Source organism: Columba livia, chromosome 6 (assembly GCF_036013475.1).
Source record: "Columba livia isolate bColLiv1 breed racing homer chromosome 6, bColLiv1.pat.W.v2, whole genome shotgun sequence".
NCBI lineage: Eukaryota > Metazoa > Chordata > Aves > Columbiformes > Columbidae > Columba > Columba livia.
Genome location: NC_088607.1, coordinates 6,244,636 through 6,263,145, shown reverse-complemented (window position 1 = coordinate 6,263,145; position 18,510 = coordinate 6,244,636). Strand labels below are relative to the sequence as shown.

Here is an 18,510-nt window from a genome sequence, read left to right as displayed (position 1 = left end):
TGACCGTGTCCCCGCCAAAGGACACGGTGAGGTGCGGGAGGGCTGTGGATTCTCCACGGACACCCATTGCCCAGCACGCAGGGTACGAGGTGCCAGCCCCGGATCTGCGGCAGGCGCTGGGCACAGCAGCAAAGCAGCTCTGTGCCGCACATGCACTTCCCCACGCGTGTTCCCGCTGAGCGGCCCTGCAGAGCGACTGCGCTGCCGCTGGGGCAAAGGGAACCGGGGCCGCCCGCGTTTGAGGTGGCACGACCCGGCCCCGGGGAGACGCGTCCGGTCACCCGCGGGCCAGCCGAGCCGTGCTGGAGACAACCAGAAGTTTCCAGCCCGGCCAGCTCCTCCGCGTTCCTCCTCCTCCGCGTCCCTCCCCCCGGTCCCTCGTCCCTCCTCCGCCACCGCCCCCAGCGCCGCCGTTTCCAGACACTTCCAGCCCCGCGCCTCCGCCCCCCCGCCCCGCGGCGGATAAAGCCGCCGGCCCGGCGCCCCCGCCCGCCATTGGGAACCCCGCACGGTCCGGTCCCCGTCCCGGTCCCGGCCCCGGCCCGCCATGAGCGCCGCCGCGCACTCCCCGCCGCCGCCGCAGATGGAGGGCAGCGCCGAGCCGCTGCCCCCCGGCTGGGAGATCAAGATCGACCCGCAGACGGGCTGGCCCTTCTTCGTGGATCACAACAGCCGCACCACCACCTGGAGCGACCCGCGGGTGCGGGCAGCGGCGCCGCAGGTACGGCAAGCGGGACCGTCCCGGCTCCGCGTCCCGGCTCCGTGTCCCGGCCCGGAGGGGCGCGGCGGGAGGGGGCGGCCCGGGGTGGGGGGGATCGGGCGCTGCCCCCAGCGGATGGCAATGCAGTGAGGGCAAGAGCTGCCTTTTGTCTCTGACGCACTGCAGTCCCTTTTTTGTGCATTAAATCATTTGATACCTCGGCCCTGTAATGTTTATTTAAAGTTGGTTAAGTCCACCCGGCCTGCCAGGGAAGACGCGAACCTTGATTTATTTTGCAGCTGTGAGCAGCCCAAACAGTGAGTGCCCTTAAAAAACAAGAAACTCAACCTACTTTAAAAGTTTTGCTTTTTTTTTTCCTGGTCACAAACTATCTCAGTAGCTGTCTGGTCTGGTTTTGTTCTCAAGCATGCTCAGAGAAAAGCCCTATCTTAGTCCAAATATGTCCATGGAAGGAGAGGCGCGGAGGGGAGCGCGGTTGTGATTTTGTCGGGGCCCTGAGGCTTTCAGGTTAAACTCTCTCGATTTGGGGGAATTCAGCCCTTTGACCTGCGCTGCTGTTTTCCCAGCGTAGGCAGAAAGTGCTGGAAACTTGAGCTGAACTAGAAGTTGTCTGGTGTGGAAGAGGATTCTCGCGGGGTTTTAATGCGAGCAGCATCGCTCCGTGCCGGCCCGGCTGGGCTTGGCCTGGGGTGCCCGCCGGGGCCGGCGCCGGGAGAGGCGGGGGCGGCTGGCAGGGGGCCCGGAGCCGCCTGTCACGGGAAACGGGGACACGGGCCCGGGAGCCGGCGGGGGGGACGGGACACGGGCCCGGGAGAACGGGACACGGGCTCGGGAGCCGGCGGCTCCCCCTGCCCGGGCAGTGCCCGCCTCAGCGCGCTCGGGGCCTGCAAGGGAAACGCTGCTGGGCGCCGCTTGGAGCAGCACTCCCCAAATTGTGTGCTAAACATATAAAAAATGACACCACTTGGGAGATACGTGCTGTCTTCTTCATGTATCCTCAGCGTACTTTCTGTGTTCTCAATGTATCTGCGGCGTACTCGCTGCAGATTTTCTCCTGTAGCCTTACATAAAACGTAAGGATCAAAGCACTCAGTAAGTGTTATTATTTTAAGAACTGAATGTTGCTTAAAATAGTAATTGCCCGTGAGTGCGGGCCGTGACTGAGGGCTCGGTGTGGGAGCAGCCGGGTGTTGAAAGGGACGTTCTTGTCTATGGCACCGCAACCAAATCCCGGAACCCGCTGGAGCTGCATTCATAAAGTGTTTTAATGAATCGTAATTGACAAAACGTATCCTTTCAGCCCCTTTTCAACTTTTCAAGGGCTGTTTATTTTGATGTAGAAATAAATGACATGATTCTAGTAATAATACAAAGAAGTCGTAGAAAAATGTATAATGTGAATATTGAGACTGGCATAGGAAAAAGTGCTTTCTAACGCCGTTTTGGAGGCACCACCTTCCTGGTATAATGAGGCACCTGTTAACAGTGTTTGTTTTGGCAAAACAATAATAAATAGGATTTTTTTCATAACCATAAAACATACTTGAGAAGGGAAGTGGGCTGTTTACTCAAAGGCTTTTGTTACGGAAATACCACTTGAACCCATTTGACAGAAAAGTCACATTTAAGCCACTTTTGATAATTGTGTGAAAAGAGTCTGAAGTGCTCGGATGGATCCGTCCTCTGCCTGAGTGGGTGCCTGAAACAAAACACATTTTCAGCCCTATCTGATGTGAAATCTGTGGTAATGCAAAGTGCCTCCTCTGCTGCCAACTGGGAAGGGTTATTGCAGATGGAGAAAGTTGCACCTGCTTTTGAGTGGCTTTTGTGGGACGCGCTTTTTTCCAAATGGGAAAATGTGTTGCTGCTTGCTGTCAGCGGGAATGTGGGCTTGCTGTGGGATCCCTCGTTGAGAGACGGGGAAATGCTTTCGGAGCTGAAAATAGAGAATGGGATTTTGGGGAGTTCCAGTCAGATATTGCTCAATGAAAAAACCCTCCAGTTTATGGAGGTAGAAGTGGTCAGTGGTCAGTTGTCAGAGCCTTGCTTTTAGAATATCTGCTGGAGTTCATGGACAGCTTCTGAAATAGTTTGTTAATTGCCAGTGTGTTTCACATGGACAGGTACTATTTAACAAAAGAATCTCAGACCCAAGGAAAGTATTTTTAAAGTAATATTTTCTTGGTTAAACGATGCCAAAGAAGACGGATTGCCTACTGACATTGAATTTCAAATCCAGCAGTGATTTTTGAAGGCATTGGACTTCTTTTCTTTTCAACCTAAACAGGTAGGAAGGACAAAATGACAGATGTAGGCAGAAAGGGAGACTAGATATGAACAGCTTTCTGATTTCCCTCATTCTTGGTCTAGCTCCAATGAGAACTTTGGGGGTTTAGGAGTGATCTGTGAACTGCAAAAGCTGACTGCGTTGTCAGACTTAACGCATCTTTCCAAGGATGATTATACAAAGAGCAAACTTGTCGCTGCCTTGCTGTCATTGAATTCAGCCTGTGAAACTAATGATTGTTTTGATCACTTCTATGATGGTCTTTACCCTTACAATATACCTACCAATATTCTCTTTCAGTATTTGTTCCCCTTTGAAGAGACCTAGACAACAAAATGAGATATTACACAGTCAGTGGACAACAAACAGACTATGCTGACTGCAGCGAGCTGTACCGCATGTACCATCAGGTGAAATAAGAAATGGCTCTTTAAAAATTTTAACCACAACAGAGCCATTTTAAATTGTTGGAACCAGACCTTGATTTTGCATTTAACTATGTATTTTAGATTTTAGATCAACTCAGGTGGCTTTATGTTATTCTCTCATTCAGCCTGGCCTTTTTTCTACCCACATGAAGGATGTGTGTCCTTCCTCTGCATGTTCAGCTCTGTTACTTGTTTGGAATCACTGCAGTATAAGGCTGGACTGGGAAGACCTTTCCGAGAAAGAACAGCAAATCTCTTGCTGTGCTCCAGTGAGAAACAAGCCATGACTTTGCAGATGACTGAAAAACATTAACGAAACCATCAAAACCTCTTGGTAGCCTAATGATTTTTTTCAAGTGTCTAATTTGTTGATAGTAAATCATTCAGAGTTCAAGGTACAATCAATATAATGAAGCGTGTGTATGCATACTTCTATAAAAAAAGCCTTTACTAGCGATGTTTTCATGTGTTGACATATGCTTGGCATACTTTCCGCACGACTGTCTTACAATGTTAAATTATTTACTTGGTATTCCCCAAAGTGTTGATAAAATAGATTACATTTAAAGAAGAAAACAGAAACAAGGCTTGTATAAGTGTATATTGATGCCCCCTCCATATGTTTCCACATGCAGTAAACCCAGTGGGAAATACTGCAACTAAAAATAGACAAAAGGAATTGACTCTGCTGAGCTTCTCTGAACTAATATCACAGTGATCAATAGCTCGCTAATGCCTTGGGTTTGAGATAAAAGCTGTACCAGCCAGCCACAAAGTCTGGGAGCAGTAATAAAAGTGATATAATTGGTCTAAACAAAGGAAGAAGAAGCCGTCTTACCCTGGTACTGATGGCTTTGGCGGTATTTGGGGAACAACTAACAGCACCTCAGCTCCCATCCTCACCCTTCCTGCTAGTTACTCTATGACTGTTGCATCTCTTTTCTCTCTGTGTCCCCAAATAAGTCTTGAGTCACTCAATTCCCATCTCTTTAGCAGTGAACTTATTTTCATGCACTGACTTCTCACGTTCAGGTTAACTAAAAAAAATCTTGGTAAACCAAATTAGAAATTGCATTGAAAGTTTGATCCGATCTCTCTGAAAGTCTGTGTCTTTTGCAGTGGTTCACATCTGTGGAAGGGAATGCAAGACTAGAGAACAACTTAGGTCTCTTTCACCTGCCATGTTTTTTAGATTAATTACCTGCATTCTGCCAGGTGTACAGTTCGATTGTCCCATAACAAGTTAGTTATTGATTTATAAAGGTACTATATATGCTGTAAAATACCAGTAGGGGATTTTTGGAGGGTTGTGTACTGGCTTTGTCCAGATCCCCTGAAGCTGCTTTGTGTAGGTATTTAAAGCCCCCGCCTTGATAGAACATAGGGAGTTAATTTATGGGATATCAATTAATCTGAAAACAAGGGGTGGACCAAATTAGAAATAAGAAAAAGAACACAGAGACGTGATGCTGGTAATAACGTGGTGGTGTCTGGGCAGTCATGCAAGAGGAAAAGCAAGGAAGGTCTTGCATGGTTCTGTGTCTCCTGACACAGCGCATCTCTTATCTAAAGGAGGAAGAATACTTGTGCCAGGTGGCAGTGTTCTTAGCCAGGAATCGCATTTTTAACACCTACAGCTTATACACAGGCAGGACTTTCCCATAACCACATGGCAAAAATAGAATTGTTCCCACTTGAGCTGTGATAAGCTGTGATCCAATACACTTCAGGGTATTTAGACAGTATCACTCTAGGTGAGCTCTGTCTCCACTTTTCCTGTGGAGGCTATGCCCCCTCTTCATGCCAAGTTAGATATAAAATAGAAGAAATCGCTTGTTCTCACAAATTACATTAATTACAGACAAAAATGCTGTATCTTCAAATATGCTGCAGAAGCTGTTGGTTCGATTCTTGTTATTTTTTCCTTCTTGGTTTTTACAGGCAGGCAAATGAGACATGGGGTGGTGAAGTGACTTGTCTAACATCACCCAGTAGGTCAGGTGGCGCAGAAGTACGTTTTTATGGCTGATGGCAAAGCCTTATAATGGATAAAAAGGGTGCAGCGTAGCAAGTGTTTTTATAGTGTTGGAAAATTGCTGCTTAAGGAAGTGAACTCAGAAGACTGCTGTGTGCAACGTGAAGTTTAGATGAAAATGTAGACCCTGGCTATAACTTGCAGGATTCACAGTTGACTCTTGAATTGTTAGCTACCTATTCTCCTTTTTATGGGGGGTGTTGTTTTGCTCATTCCTGAGGTTTGTGCTTTCTTCTGTGTTTCAAATTTCTGGCTCAGTGCTAAGAGCAGGAAAGCAACATGTTGACCACCTGGATATTGGGTAAGCAGGCAGCGAACAGAAATAACTGCATGAGGTTTGTCATTCTCATCACCTTTGACAAGGAGATTCCTGTTAGCATTCTGAAGGGCTTTTCTTTAACCCCATCTGTTAAAGCTGACAGGATACCAGCTCTCTCCTAAGGGCAACTGAACACGTTCAGTTTGGCCCATCGGACGCTCTCTGTGCGTGCACCAACTTCCACTCGCGAGCATAGAGGACAAGTGTCTTCATGCCTGCGCCAAAGCATTTGGGCTTAAGAAAGAATCAGTGATAGAAAGAACAGTTTTAGTTCCTGAAACAAGATTAGTCTGCAAGATAACCAACATGTTTGCTCCAGTAAGGCTCTCCATTCTGGAAAGTCGAGTATTGGATTTCTCCTTCAGTTTCTCAGTGTTTGTTCTAATGATGTCATTGCGCTCCATCAGAGCATACCTTAATGGAATACTTGTATAATACAACGTGGTAATTATAAGAGAGAACAAAAGGCCTATTTGCCTACACATGTGTGTTAGGAAATAAAAACTCAGCATTCAAAATGTAAAACATCAAACACAGCTTGGTGTATAAATGGGTTACATGATGTGACGGACACGAAGTTCCACTGACACAGCTCATGCGACGGAGCTTATTCACGGTTTCCATCGGTCATTAGCTAATGATATCTTGCTCAAATGCCTATGTGCTCAGTCTATATATTTAAGTGCAAATTGTGAGTAAAAGAGTGAGAATGTAGAAACCTTCAGTGGCTGGAGCACAGTGGTAGGAAGCCCTTTCCAACTCACTTTCCACCTTCTCTCCTGTATATGTATGGAACCTACTTTATGATAATGTTGTGTTATGGTTAAACTCAAAGCACTGTTGAGAAATTTTTTAGAAGTACTTGCGTATGCTGATTTCTGTTGGTAGCAAAGCCAGTGTCGTAGTGTTGATTTATCTAGTTTCTGCTATAGAAAAGGGAAAAAAAAAAGTCTGGGCAAAAGTAAAATACAAGTGGATATGGAATCCAGTTCTAATGGTGAACGGTTTTGCCTTTCCATGCCATAAAATGTTGTTTGTATTTTTTTAATTAGAATTTTTACATCATTCTTAAATTTGAATATTAGGTACTACTGCCGTGCCACTTTCTGATGAAAAATAGATTTATGTGCAAAGAAAACTTAGCTGTATTTCAATCACTCCTTTTAGTTATCTTGTATTCTATTGTGACAGAACAGGATCATACTGCTCCCTTCTTCCTAAATATATAGGCTTGAAATATATACAGGCTTAAATACACAGGCTTGAAATAATGGGAAGTGTGCTCTCTAGTCAGCTTTTGTCAGATACTGGCACTTTCTCAGTCACTTGAGCAACCAGAATACTTATATTTGTGTGCTACTTTTTACAGCAGCAGCTTGAAAGTTCAGAACCATACTGAGGTCAGTAGACCTTCTGTTTGTGTACAGAGAGAGATATTTAATCTTTTGGTAATGCTCTAAATAGTTGCATTACTTTGCTATATAATACTTACAAAACAATTATAATTTCAAAATTGACACTGTGAGAGCTGCAGAGGTGCTATATGTGTGTATAATATACATACATGCTTTAGAGAACTCAACTCACTGTACTATAAATAATATCAGTACAGGTCAAGAAAAACGCAAGAATGTGATGGCAGCAAAACTTGCTTTTTACCTTTTTCTGTAGACCAGTATAAGAGGAATGAAAAATGTATTATGCAACCAGTCTCAGAAGGGAGATTCCAAGTTTGATACAACTATTCAAGTAATCTAATGTGCATACAGAATATTTTGACAAATGTAATTCTATTGGTACAGCCATCTGGATGACTTCAGTGGCAATTTGCTGGTATCAGCAGTGACTGGATTTGCAGGTTTCTGTGTTTTGGTGTGGAATAACACTGGGCACGTTACGCTGTTGTCCGCTCCAGACAGATGCCACAGCTGTGAATTTCATTGCAAGGCTGCATTTTGCTGTCACTTTTTAAAGATTATTATTCCATTGGCACTCAGTGTCAGAACTCATTTAAAATCTGAGCAAGTTTGAGGGTTTTAGCATCACTCCTGACAGTGCCCTTCCCAGGGGAAGCCAAAAGTAGGATGTGGGGGGTATGAAGTGTTTTTTTCCAGTTGCACAACGTGTGCTGGCTGCACCTTTATTTATCGTGGTGATGGTCTCACAACAGAAACGCGTGTCCTCGTCCCCAGAGGTGGGAGCGCTGGCACCTACTGAGAGGGTGGATTTGGGCCGAATTTCTGGTGTTGGTTCAGGCCACCTGCAGTGTGTAGGCCGGGACTGTTGTTGAAACTTCTGGGCTGCTCCAGTGGGTTTTTTTTGCATCTTCGTGTTCCTCCTCCTTTTAGGGATTCTGTCCCTTCAATCCAAAATGTGTGATCACAGCCGGGTTTCCTGCAGTGCTGATTGTCAATGCTACTTATGGGAAAATTAATCAATATTCTGTTGTGTATAATTACTCTCAATTTTAGTGTCAAAGAACTTGTTTCCTTGGATGAGGGCAGGAGAAATGGACTTCATTTTTTTTAATATCGAAATCTGAGTTGGGTTACTGTTTCTTATACTTAAACTGGGAAGGGTGATGGACTAAAGCTTGTAATTAATTTATTGGTTTTATCTCGTTGTGCAGATTTGTGTTAAATGTGAACTCTGGGCTTTTTCAGATCAGATGTTTGTTAATATAATGAGCAAGACCTGTATTTGATAGAAGGCAAGTAAAACCAAAAACCAGACATTTTTGGTCTCCTGGTTGGCTGGCTGGTGAAACTTAGGAATGAAAGCGTTCAGAGGGAAACCATGAATCTTCTCCATAGCGTTACGACAGATATTTTTCAGAGCTCGATTCCATTCCTCTCTCCTTGCCCGTGTCCCCAGGCACACCTGCGCTTCTCCTGACGTCTTCCAGAACCTGTTTGTCCAGGCTGGAAACACAGGTCTCCCCTGCACACCTTGTGCATGTCATGGACATAGGACTAGCAAATGTAAGAAACTGTTGATAGAGTTAAATATGAATTAAGTGTTGAAGAGAGCAGTGTGGATTAGGAAGGGCAGTTGTGGGAGCACCTTTCCTAAATCTCATCTCTGCCTCAGAGCTACTAGTGGTGGAAAATAAAAGGGACATTGCATTTGTTCCTCTGCTCCCATATGACTGCACTGGTAAGAGACACACATACACAAGTCCTCTGTGGTTATCCCACCTGAATACAGGGTTAAAAAACCCCTGGTGCAAAGAACCAGATTGAAATGCTAACTTTCTGCAGCTGTCAGAATAAATGACAAATTATGAGAGTGTAGTTTGTGCTGTGGCTCTTAGAGAGGGGGGCTAGTGTTTCCATTAAAAAGAGTATTAAACTTGCCGAAAGTTGCACTTCAGATATAGACTGAGTTGTTTGAAAAAGCAGTTGAACCTGATTTTTCTGGTTTTGGGCTGTTGTTTTTGTATTTCTTACCAGGCGGATTTCTCAGGTTGCTAAGGTGGTTCAAAACAAGGGCAGCCTAAGGGTCTGAAAATGAAGACAAGGGAGGGGAAGCCTGTGGTCAGACTCCTAGGAAGGGGTTCATGGAACGTGGGGCAGTGGGACACTGTGCGTATCGAAGCCTTGGCAAGGATTTATCGCTGTGGATTCCTCCAGAAGGCTGAAGGGCTTTATCCCCAAGTGGAGCAGTTCAAAACATTGCAGAGTCCTAAAATGCCCAGAGAGAGGAGCTGGCAACTAATCCCTTAGGGCATAGAATCATTTCGGTTGGAAGAGACCCTCAGGATCATCAAGTCCAACTATAACGTAACCTAACTCTATCACTAAACCATGCCCCTAAGAGCCTTGTCTAAAGGTCTTCTAAACCCCTCCAGGGATGGTGACTCCACCACTGCCCTGGGCAGCCTGTTCCAATGCCTGACAGCCCTTTCCAGGAAGAATTTGTTCCTAATATCCAATCTAAACCTCCCTGGTGCAACTTGAGGTCATTTCCTGTTGTCCTATAACTTGCTACTTGGGAGAAGAGATCAACCCCCTCCATGCTCCAGCCTCCTTGCAGATGGGTCACATACCCAGGTGGAGTGGAGTGGAGCCCCCGTGGCTGAGGATCCATCTCATGTCAGGGCATCTGTAGGTGCTGCTCGGCCCACCCAGCTCCTAAACCCTTCCCAGCATCAAGCCTTCCTGCAGCAGGTCTGACAGTGCTGGAAGTGAGTGAATCTCCTTTTTATAGCGGTGGGAGCCGTGCCTGAGGTGGGGTGGCTGGCTGTGAGCTCTCGGGTTACACCGCTCCCTTGGCCAGGGAGACTGCGGAGCAGCTGGTGCGCGCCGGGCGCAGAAATGCCCGGAGTCAGCGCCGGGCGGCAAGGTGCTTCTTCCGACTGTCGAATCATCAGTTTCCCTCCCCGCCCGGCAGCCCGCGCGGCTCCGCTTGCCCAGCAGACATTTGGCTCTGACGTGGCCTCGCATTGTTGCTGGCTGAGCGCACCTCCAATTTATTTTCCAGCAGACGCAGTTCGCTGGCGTAACTGTACGTCCCTCCGGGTCCCTGGGGGGTGGCTGCCAGCAGAGCTGCGTTCAGGGCTGTGCTGGTAGAAGGTGAACTGGTCAGCGCTAGTTGGTCCCCGGGCTCCTGGAGCCCCTGGATGTTGAGCAGAGCCGTGTGCTTTCCTGGTAGGGTGAATTTAAAATGACTCTGTTGGCGGTGGATCCGGTGCAGACCTTGGCGTGAGATCATCCTTGTTCTGCAGCTGGAAATGCCAACTTCAAATTACTGCTCTGCGCAGACTTTTTGAGCCTGGCTCGCCTCTCTGCTGCTTTCAGAATTTTTCCTTTGTGGAGGGTTTTTTTTTAAGGAATAAAAGGAAATGGAACATCAGGTCTCTGACTTTGAACTTATTCCTTTCATTACATATTATTTTATTAACTCACCTAAATAATAGCCTTTATTCTCTGCAGTTTCATTGCTTGTAGGAATTCTGAGAAATTACTTTATGAGGGGATACTTTCATATAGGAAGAACACTCAAAATCTGGTTGGTAAAGTAGTCAATTCTTGATAAATTAGAATATTAATGTGTACAGAAGCGACATGAAATATTTTTGCAGCTTAAACACCTCTTTTAAAAATAGGGTTTCCAACACTTGCACCATATGTCCCCTTATTAAATTCTCCTCTTACTGAATAATGACATTACCCTCTGAATGACAGAGGTGCTTGTTATATGATCTGACTTAGAGATACATCTGGAACTTGGCCCTCGCAGGGCCTCAAAATAGAATGACCGATGCAGGAAGAACTTACTAGAGCACTTGCGAGGGCTCTTAGTACAAACTGCTTCCACCTTTGCCAGAGCTTTGACATTGTCCAGTGAGCGTACTCAGACAACACAGAGATTTCTTTTATCTTCCTTTTCAGCCTTTTCCTCTTCGTTGTGCTATGCTGTCTTGTCCTCCCCGCTCTCTCAATATTTACTGAGCCAGATCCTCCCCTAGCTGAAAGTGAATACATTCTTTAGTATACAGCATCAGTCACTCTTTAAAGAGCCAGTGGGATGAACAATATCAACAAACATTGTGCTTCTGATGGGATTAGGCTTCCTTGAAAGCATCTTTTCAGCTGTTATCTGTAGCACGGGGTGGGTGGGTTCTGAGAGGTGCTGAGGAAATGTCTCTGGTCCCAGGGACACTTGTTTGAATTGGAAGAGCCCCATCTGAAGGGGGTGGGCTGGTGGCTAAATATGAGTAACGCATGCTAAATAGGAAATCCTGTTGTCATTAGGTGTTTTAAATCCCAAATTGGCATTTATGAGAATAAGCAGATCATCAAGCTTCCTCTTTTCTCTGGCCTGCAGATCTGGGCTGTTAGCTCCTGCTGTTAGCTGCCCCCCGTGGACCCAAGAGGGTCTGAACTTGTGCATAAGCTGATACTGCTCTTAGGACAGACCTTTAGGGTAGTTTTCTCTTATTAAATGCATTGATCCGAGTTACCAGCAAGTGCTATGTGGTGTTTTTAACTCCTAGGAAGGCCAGTCATCAGCAAACGGTCCATCTCCCAAGCAGCCAGCAGCAAGAGAAGGAAACATGGGATACCCCAAGCTCCGGGCTGGCTACATCCCCATCCCCGTCATCCACGAGGGCATCGACGGCAGGCAGCAGCACCCCTGCTTTGCTGCTCCGCAGCGATACAAGACAGAAGCTGTGCCCCCCACGGTGCAGGCACAGCCACCTCCAAGGGGACCGGCGGAGGCTTCTCAACCAGATAAACAATGTGGACAGACAACGGCAGCTGCAGCAGCCCCAGCGCCGGCCACACACGGACCCGAGGTAACTTGTCAGTGTTGCTGGGGTGTGGTCTTTGCAGCATTTGTGACCCGAATGTCACACGGGTGGTTCATCCCTCAGAAAAGCCACACTTACCACAGGATTACATTTTCCCCAATACCCCCAAAGTATGAAAATGCGAAAGTGCACAGTCATGGCAGCATAAATATGTAATGTTTTTCTAGCATCGCTCGCTTTCATTAGGGAATGATTCTGCAGAAACAAATGCGTGTAAATGGCTTCTGTAAAAAGAGGAGCCTCTGAGCCCCGCAGGTCCTGCAGCAGGGCTGGGTTGTTTTGGGGTTTGTGCTGGTTCCCCCACAAGCAGAGGATACAGACACGTCTCTTGTGTTCTGCACCATGAGTCAGAAGCTGAAGAGAACAAAGTGGGAGAGAAGAAAATAAAAGTGGTCAGTTAGCTAATAACTCAGGCTGGCTTAGAAGTTGTAGTGCTGTGATCTTTGCTTTCCAATTGAATGCTTCGGTTGTTGTAAGTGTATAGATTTACGTATACACAGCTTTAAAATTGAATTGTAAAGTATTTTTATCCCTCAGTGGCATGTTAAAATACTTCCAGACTATGAGCTTTAGAAAAAAAATATAGCCACCCTGCTTGCTTTGTGTTTCAAAATGCAGGAATTTGGTTTGCCTGTTTCTAGACAATTAGCAGAATTGGTATTCTTGTAAATATGGAAATATCAACCTCATTTTTAGTCAAAGATAAGCAGGAAATTCAGCCTTCACCAAGCTGAAAATACATCACCAGGTCTGTAATTCTGCAGTGGTGGCTCTGAAACCTGTTTGGAGTCTGAACAATGTAATTAAAATTCTGTTAGCAGGTTTCTCAGCTGACTGGACTAACAATGCAGTGCCAGGACAAGAGGCTCAGCTTTTCCTTCTCCAGCACTGTACAGTTGGGAACATGCTTTATTTTGTACGCAGAGTGCCTTCAGGAGCATGTTTTCTGTGCCTCTCACTGAAGTCCTCTGGAATAACTACTGAGGACCTCAGAACTTGCTGTTACAAACTCAGGCAGCAACAGTGTGGGCATCAACTGACCAGAGCCTGTGATTGTGCCTTTAAACCCCCTGTTGACAAGGCCACCAGTAGTGGCAGTGGTGGGTACCAGCATTTACTTATTTAAAGTCACTTTTTTTGTGGGCAGCTGAGCCATTCACCAGCACCAAAAGGAGGGGTCTTGTCGCCCTTCCTTGCCTGCACTTCTCTTGCCTCTGTCCTGCTCCAGTCTGACCTGACCTTTCACTGGGCTGTGTAATCATTTCCTCACGGTTTTGCTGGGGTTTTTTCCTCTTTCTTAGTGAAACTGGTGAGAGAATAGCCTGATAACTGCTGGAGCTGGTGCAAAGTTGGTGAGGGGATGGATTGGCATAGCAGGAGGAGGGATGGAGCTATGAGCAGATAATCTACCTGTCCCCAAACTGCAGCCCCACAACCATGTCTAAGCTGGTGCAGCTCTCAGTGCTGGTGACAAGGGGCCGAGGTGCTGGAAGGTCTTAGGAGGGTAAAAGGGGGCATTAGCCATATGTGCATTGTTATAGCCTGCTACCAAATTCCATGCTTTAAAAAAAGCCAATATCTGTTAGTCTGACCTGGATCAGAAGTCTAAATGTTGTGTGCCTCTGTTAGGGGGTTGTTTTTGTCTCCAGCATATAATTTGTTTGCTTAACTTTAGTTTGCCTCAAATTTAACAGGTTTAGACAGGAACAGCCATGCAAAAGCAGCAAACATTCTGACTGGGCATCCACTCCCTGCTCATTTGAGGGCTGGGAATGCTGTAACTCAAGTTTCTACTTGTTATAATGATGCTCTCTCACAACTTCTGTGGTTTGTCTTGTGAGGCCCTTGGCCAAAAAAACAAGGAAGTGGATCCTTTGCTGGAAACATGAGCCCAGTTTCTAGGTCCATCTCCTCTTTTTCTCTTTGGAAATGGAAAAGTACTGTGAGCATCAAACTGTTAACATTTAATAATGGGTTTTGTTTTCATGGCAGCCTCAATCTCCTGGAGCTTCTGATTCTCCAACGGTTTCCCCCCAGCCCTCTGGCAGACCCAACGCAGGAAGCCATCAGCTTCCTCGTGGTTATATTCCAATTCCCGTGATCCACGAAAACATCCAGCGGCAACCAACGCAAGTCTACCATCAGGCACAGAAAACACACTACCCGGCCCAGCAGAGCGAATACCAAGCCCACCAGCCCGTGTTTCACAAAATCCAGCCGGACGAGCGGGAGCCCAAGCCCATGCGAGCGCAGTCCCCGTTCAGAGTGGCTCAGAGGGGCTCGTCGAGCCGCGAAAGTTCACCGGCCAGAGTCACCACCCAGATCCAGCCCCCGGCTCCCATCAGGGTGCAGACAGTTGTGGACAGACCCCAGGTATGTAGAATGGGGAAGGGAATGACCTGCCAGGTATTTCATGTCGTGTGGCTGGAGCTGAAAACTTGGCTCATGCTAACATGAAAGTATGTAGAGCCGTCTCCATTTCTGTATTTAAACAAATTGGGAGATACTGAGGCAATTTACTAGCATCAAGCTGCCTTTCCACCTATCAGGATTGTGGAGTCATTGGATCACTGAAATGTGATTTAACACACAATTTGATTTTCCTCTTGTCAGAGTGTAATTTGGTGTAATTACACTGAGGTCACTGATGTTGCATTATGTTTGTGAGAAGAAAATCAGGTCTGCGGGATTTGTGGCATCTATGTAAATAGACCTCATTGATGTCTCAGAACCATTTAGGATAGCATCAGATGCACAAAGTAATTTTAGTTATGAAGAAAGAGGATCAGCAAAATCTAGTTTTGGAGCTTTTATTCTTCCAGAACTTGCTGATAGAACATAGTGGTCATTGAACATTTCTTCCATTTTAAAATTCTTAACAGTTAAAGGCTACTGGGAACTTGATAACTGTGAGTCTGTAGAAGGGGTTATGTATAGAAACAAGCTTTGATTTGCTCTCTGGAGACATTTCACATAGAAAATGACAGGAGCGGAATTAGATTAATATTTTTGAAAACAAGTGCTAGGACAAAACAATGAAGCCTTCAGATTTGATGGTATATTTTAGGTTATAATGTTAATTTATTTTGACGGGTGAGAATTTGAGGTCCCTAATCAAATTTTAGATGTAATAGGTAAAGCTGCAACAGATTGTCAGTGCAGGCCATTATTTGCTTGAAATACAAATATAGGTATTTTGCTTCAGCCATCTAAATCCATGAGAGCTGGATCCCAGTACCATTCCAAGATGACTGTATATGTGTAGAAATAAGTGAAGGAAATGCAGATCTCATGAATTCCAGTTATCTGGTAAGATTTCAAAACTAATCTTGATATCAAGAGATTACAGATTTGATGACTTAGATCTGTGGTAATCCCAGGGTTTGTCTCTAACTGCTACAGTGTAATAAGATTGACTTAGTAGCCTCTGCATGTAAATGCTCTAAAGGTAAAAACAGGAAAAATAAACACTAGTGAAAAAAGGAATGTCCTGAAAACAGGAAGGGGATGAGAATGGCCCAAAATGTGATTAAAACTCAAAGTAGTGAGCTTTTCCAGAAACAGCAGCTCTCAGTTAGTGACACACTGAGGATGAAATCTTGACCATGCTGCAGTGAGCTGCACCAGATCTTACTGACTTGGATCAGTGAGGGTTTTACTCTGAGTTCCTCCCTTGTAGAACTGCTTGTAGGGCTGGTTTTAGTGAGCATGGGTAGGATTTGGTGGGTTGAAGTTCAATGTCTTTGAGAGTCGATTGATGCTTGTAATCTGCAATAGCTTGAAAACAATAACTGAACTCCTCAGCTCAGTGGTTTTTATTTTAAACCAGTACAATTCAGCAATGCACAAGAAAGAATAATCATCTGGTTTGTGTGAAAAATGCACTTCTAGAAGTACAGAGAACTGGTTGTTCGTTAGGTTACTTGTTCTTTAGAAGGAAATGAGGAGCATTGTTCATTGTATCTCAACACACATTTGCCTTGCTCACCAGGTTTCTCAGCAACAAGTCCCACCTCAAGAGCCACCAAGACCATCCCCACCTCCTGAAATCAAACCTGAAAACAAGGCAGTCCCACCACCTGCAAATGAGGCCCCATCACCGTATATCCCAATTCAGGTCACCCACCAAGAACCAGATACTAAACTGCCACCCCAGAAGCCTCCAGCCACGGCAGAGAAAGCTGATAAAAAGGTTCCCTGCCCAGCTAAGATTGTTCCCCCACAGGAAAAGCCTCCGCCTGAAGAAGCGGCGACACCCAAGACAATGGAGACAGGAGAACCTCAAAAGCATCCTGGTGTTTTGAAAGTGGAGGCAATTCTGGAGAAAGTACAAATGCTCGAGCAGGCAGTCGACTCTTTTGAAGGCAAGAAAACTGACAAAAAATACTTGATGATAGAAGAGTATTTGACCAAAGAGTTGCTAGCCCTAGACTCAGTGGACCCTGAGGGCCGCGCGGATGTGCGCCAGGCCAGGAGAGATGGTGTAAGGAAGGTCCAGAACATTTTGGAAAGACTTGAACAGAAAGCAGAAGATGTCCCAGAACCAGTTCAGGTTGATGGACTTCAGCCAAATTTGCCAGAGCCTAAACCACCACAGGAGATCATGGAGATCGAACCTGTGGTAGTCAAGAGCAAGGGAGATACCACTAATAAAGATGCTAAAGAGGAAACCAAAACGGAAAGACATCAGCCTGAAACTAAGGAAGAAGTGTTTACCAATCTCACCACCACGACAAACACATCTAATAATCCAACTGAACCGTAGCCCCATGCTGAAATTAAAATCTCTCAGACTTTATAACTTAAAGTGTGGTTAAGTGAGTTTTAAGTTGCATGCATTTCCAGAGCTCTTTTCAATTGGTTTTTAATCAACATAGCAGCTTGGGACACAGTAAACACTTTGTGGGGGAAGGAGGGAGCTAGAAAGAAAGTAATGCATTTATCCTTTATTCTTACACTATGTAAAAGACACGTTTCAAAACAAACCCTGTATATTAATCACTTTTAGATCAGCTGAGCGGAAAAAAAAAAAGGCAACTACTTCAGGGTTAATATTGATGCGTGTTGTTTAGGATGTATTCTTTGGCAGGTGATTTTTGTAAAATCAGTAGCCTGCATTGTCAGAATACCAGTCCTTCTATAAGTGTAGCCACTCTTAACAGTAATGTTTTTATTTTTAATGTTCACAGTTGGGCACTTTAAGTAATGATGGATAGAAAATGTGTAAGAAACTGTAAGGATATTTATATGTGTGCAGGACTTCAATGCTATACTTTAAGAGGGAAATAAAATAATATAGAAGCCTAATTTAGTCTTGTGATTTTATGGAAATGTAATGGCAGTAACTGGTTTCAAATACACTCTTCTAACCTGAGATTTCTTTTAGTTACACCACTGTAGTTGAAGTCTGACAGCTGCTTTCTCATCAAAACCAAAATGTGCCTTTCTCCATTCACTTGCTCCCTTTGAATGTCATTGCTGTATCACACTTGTGATTAAGGAAATAATTTGGCTTAGCATTTTTTTTCTTTCTCCTTCTACCCTGGGAGCCACCATTTAACAGAAATGTTTATAAAATTCAGAAATCTGTATCTACTGCTGTTGTCTTACAGAAATTTACAGCATCTTGTTCTGCGAAGTCATTAGCCTTTTATTAGCAAGTGCTGCTGAGTTTCCAGCCAAACACACTTTGAATTCATAGAGCAAATATGATTAAGAGGCAGTTCTCTCGTTTTATGAACAGTTTAAGCAATACTTCATGGTTGTTCTAAGTGAGTTAGCAACTCACGCTTAAACAAGGCACATAAAACACAACTACATCTGTGTAAAATGAAAGCTGCAGAGCCAGACCAGTGCGGAACAAGTGCAAAGGAGGAAGGAGTCTTGACCAAACTCAAGAAGTCACCTTTACCTTGCAGTTGTAAAACAAATCTTTTTTACCTGATAGCATATGGGAAAAACTTTAATATAGCTGTTCAAGGCAATTGATTGCTTATTGAATTAATTATACTCTTGAGTTATGAGATTAGATTGGAAATCGGGTTTAAACCCACCTGAAAACCTGGTTTTAGGAGGCAGGTTGAGAGTGGTCATCTAGAACTGTCACTCTTTATTTAAAAAACCCAATATGGTATGTAATTTTTAATGCAACGAATGTTTTAAAATAACAGTTGGCCTGTGAACTGTCTGCTTAGTTGTAGGTAGAAGGTTGATGCTGCTTTTAGTTTCATTTTGATGGTCAACACCGCCCTGTAAGGATACACAATGTCTTGTAACTATTTGGATACTGCAGCTCTTGGAGCAGCATTGTGGGCATTCCAGCAGCAGAGGTGTGAAAGTTAATCTGCCTGCGTAATTCTTGGATGAACTCACTTCAGTGCCATTTCTTCTGCAGGATTACATTT

The 18,510-nt window shown here is 44.9% G+C and overlaps 1 protein-coding gene across 1 annotated transcript; it reads left to right on the top strand.

Moving 5' to 3' along the window:
- Window positions 1-449: 449 nt before the first annotated feature.
- Window positions 450-17,413, top strand: BAG3 (BAG cochaperone 3). The gene is made up of 4 exons (XM_065066875.1): window positions 450-721; window positions 11,789-12,091; window positions 14,099-14,479; window positions 16,098-17,413. Exons 1-4 carry the CDS (start codon window positions 548-550, stop codon window positions 16,869-16,871), a joined length of 1,632 nt encoding a protein of 543 aa, XP_064922947.1. The 5' UTR covers window positions 450-547; the 3' UTR covers window positions 16,872-17,413.
- Window positions 17,414-18,510: the final 1,097 nt, after the last annotated feature.

Coding starts and splice junctions, on each gene's coding strand:
- BAG3 (XM_065066875.1), top strand. CDS start 548: ATGAGCGCCGCCGCGCACTCCCCGCCGCCGCCGCAGATGGAGGGCAGC. Junction 722..11,788: donor TGCGGGCAGCGGCGCCGCAG/GTACGGCAAGCG, acceptor TTTAACTCCTAG/GAAGGCCAGTCATCAGCAAA. Junction 12,092..14,098: donor CGGCCACACACGGACCCGAG/GTAACTTGTCAG, acceptor TTTTCATGGCAG/CCTCAATCTCCTGGAGCTTC.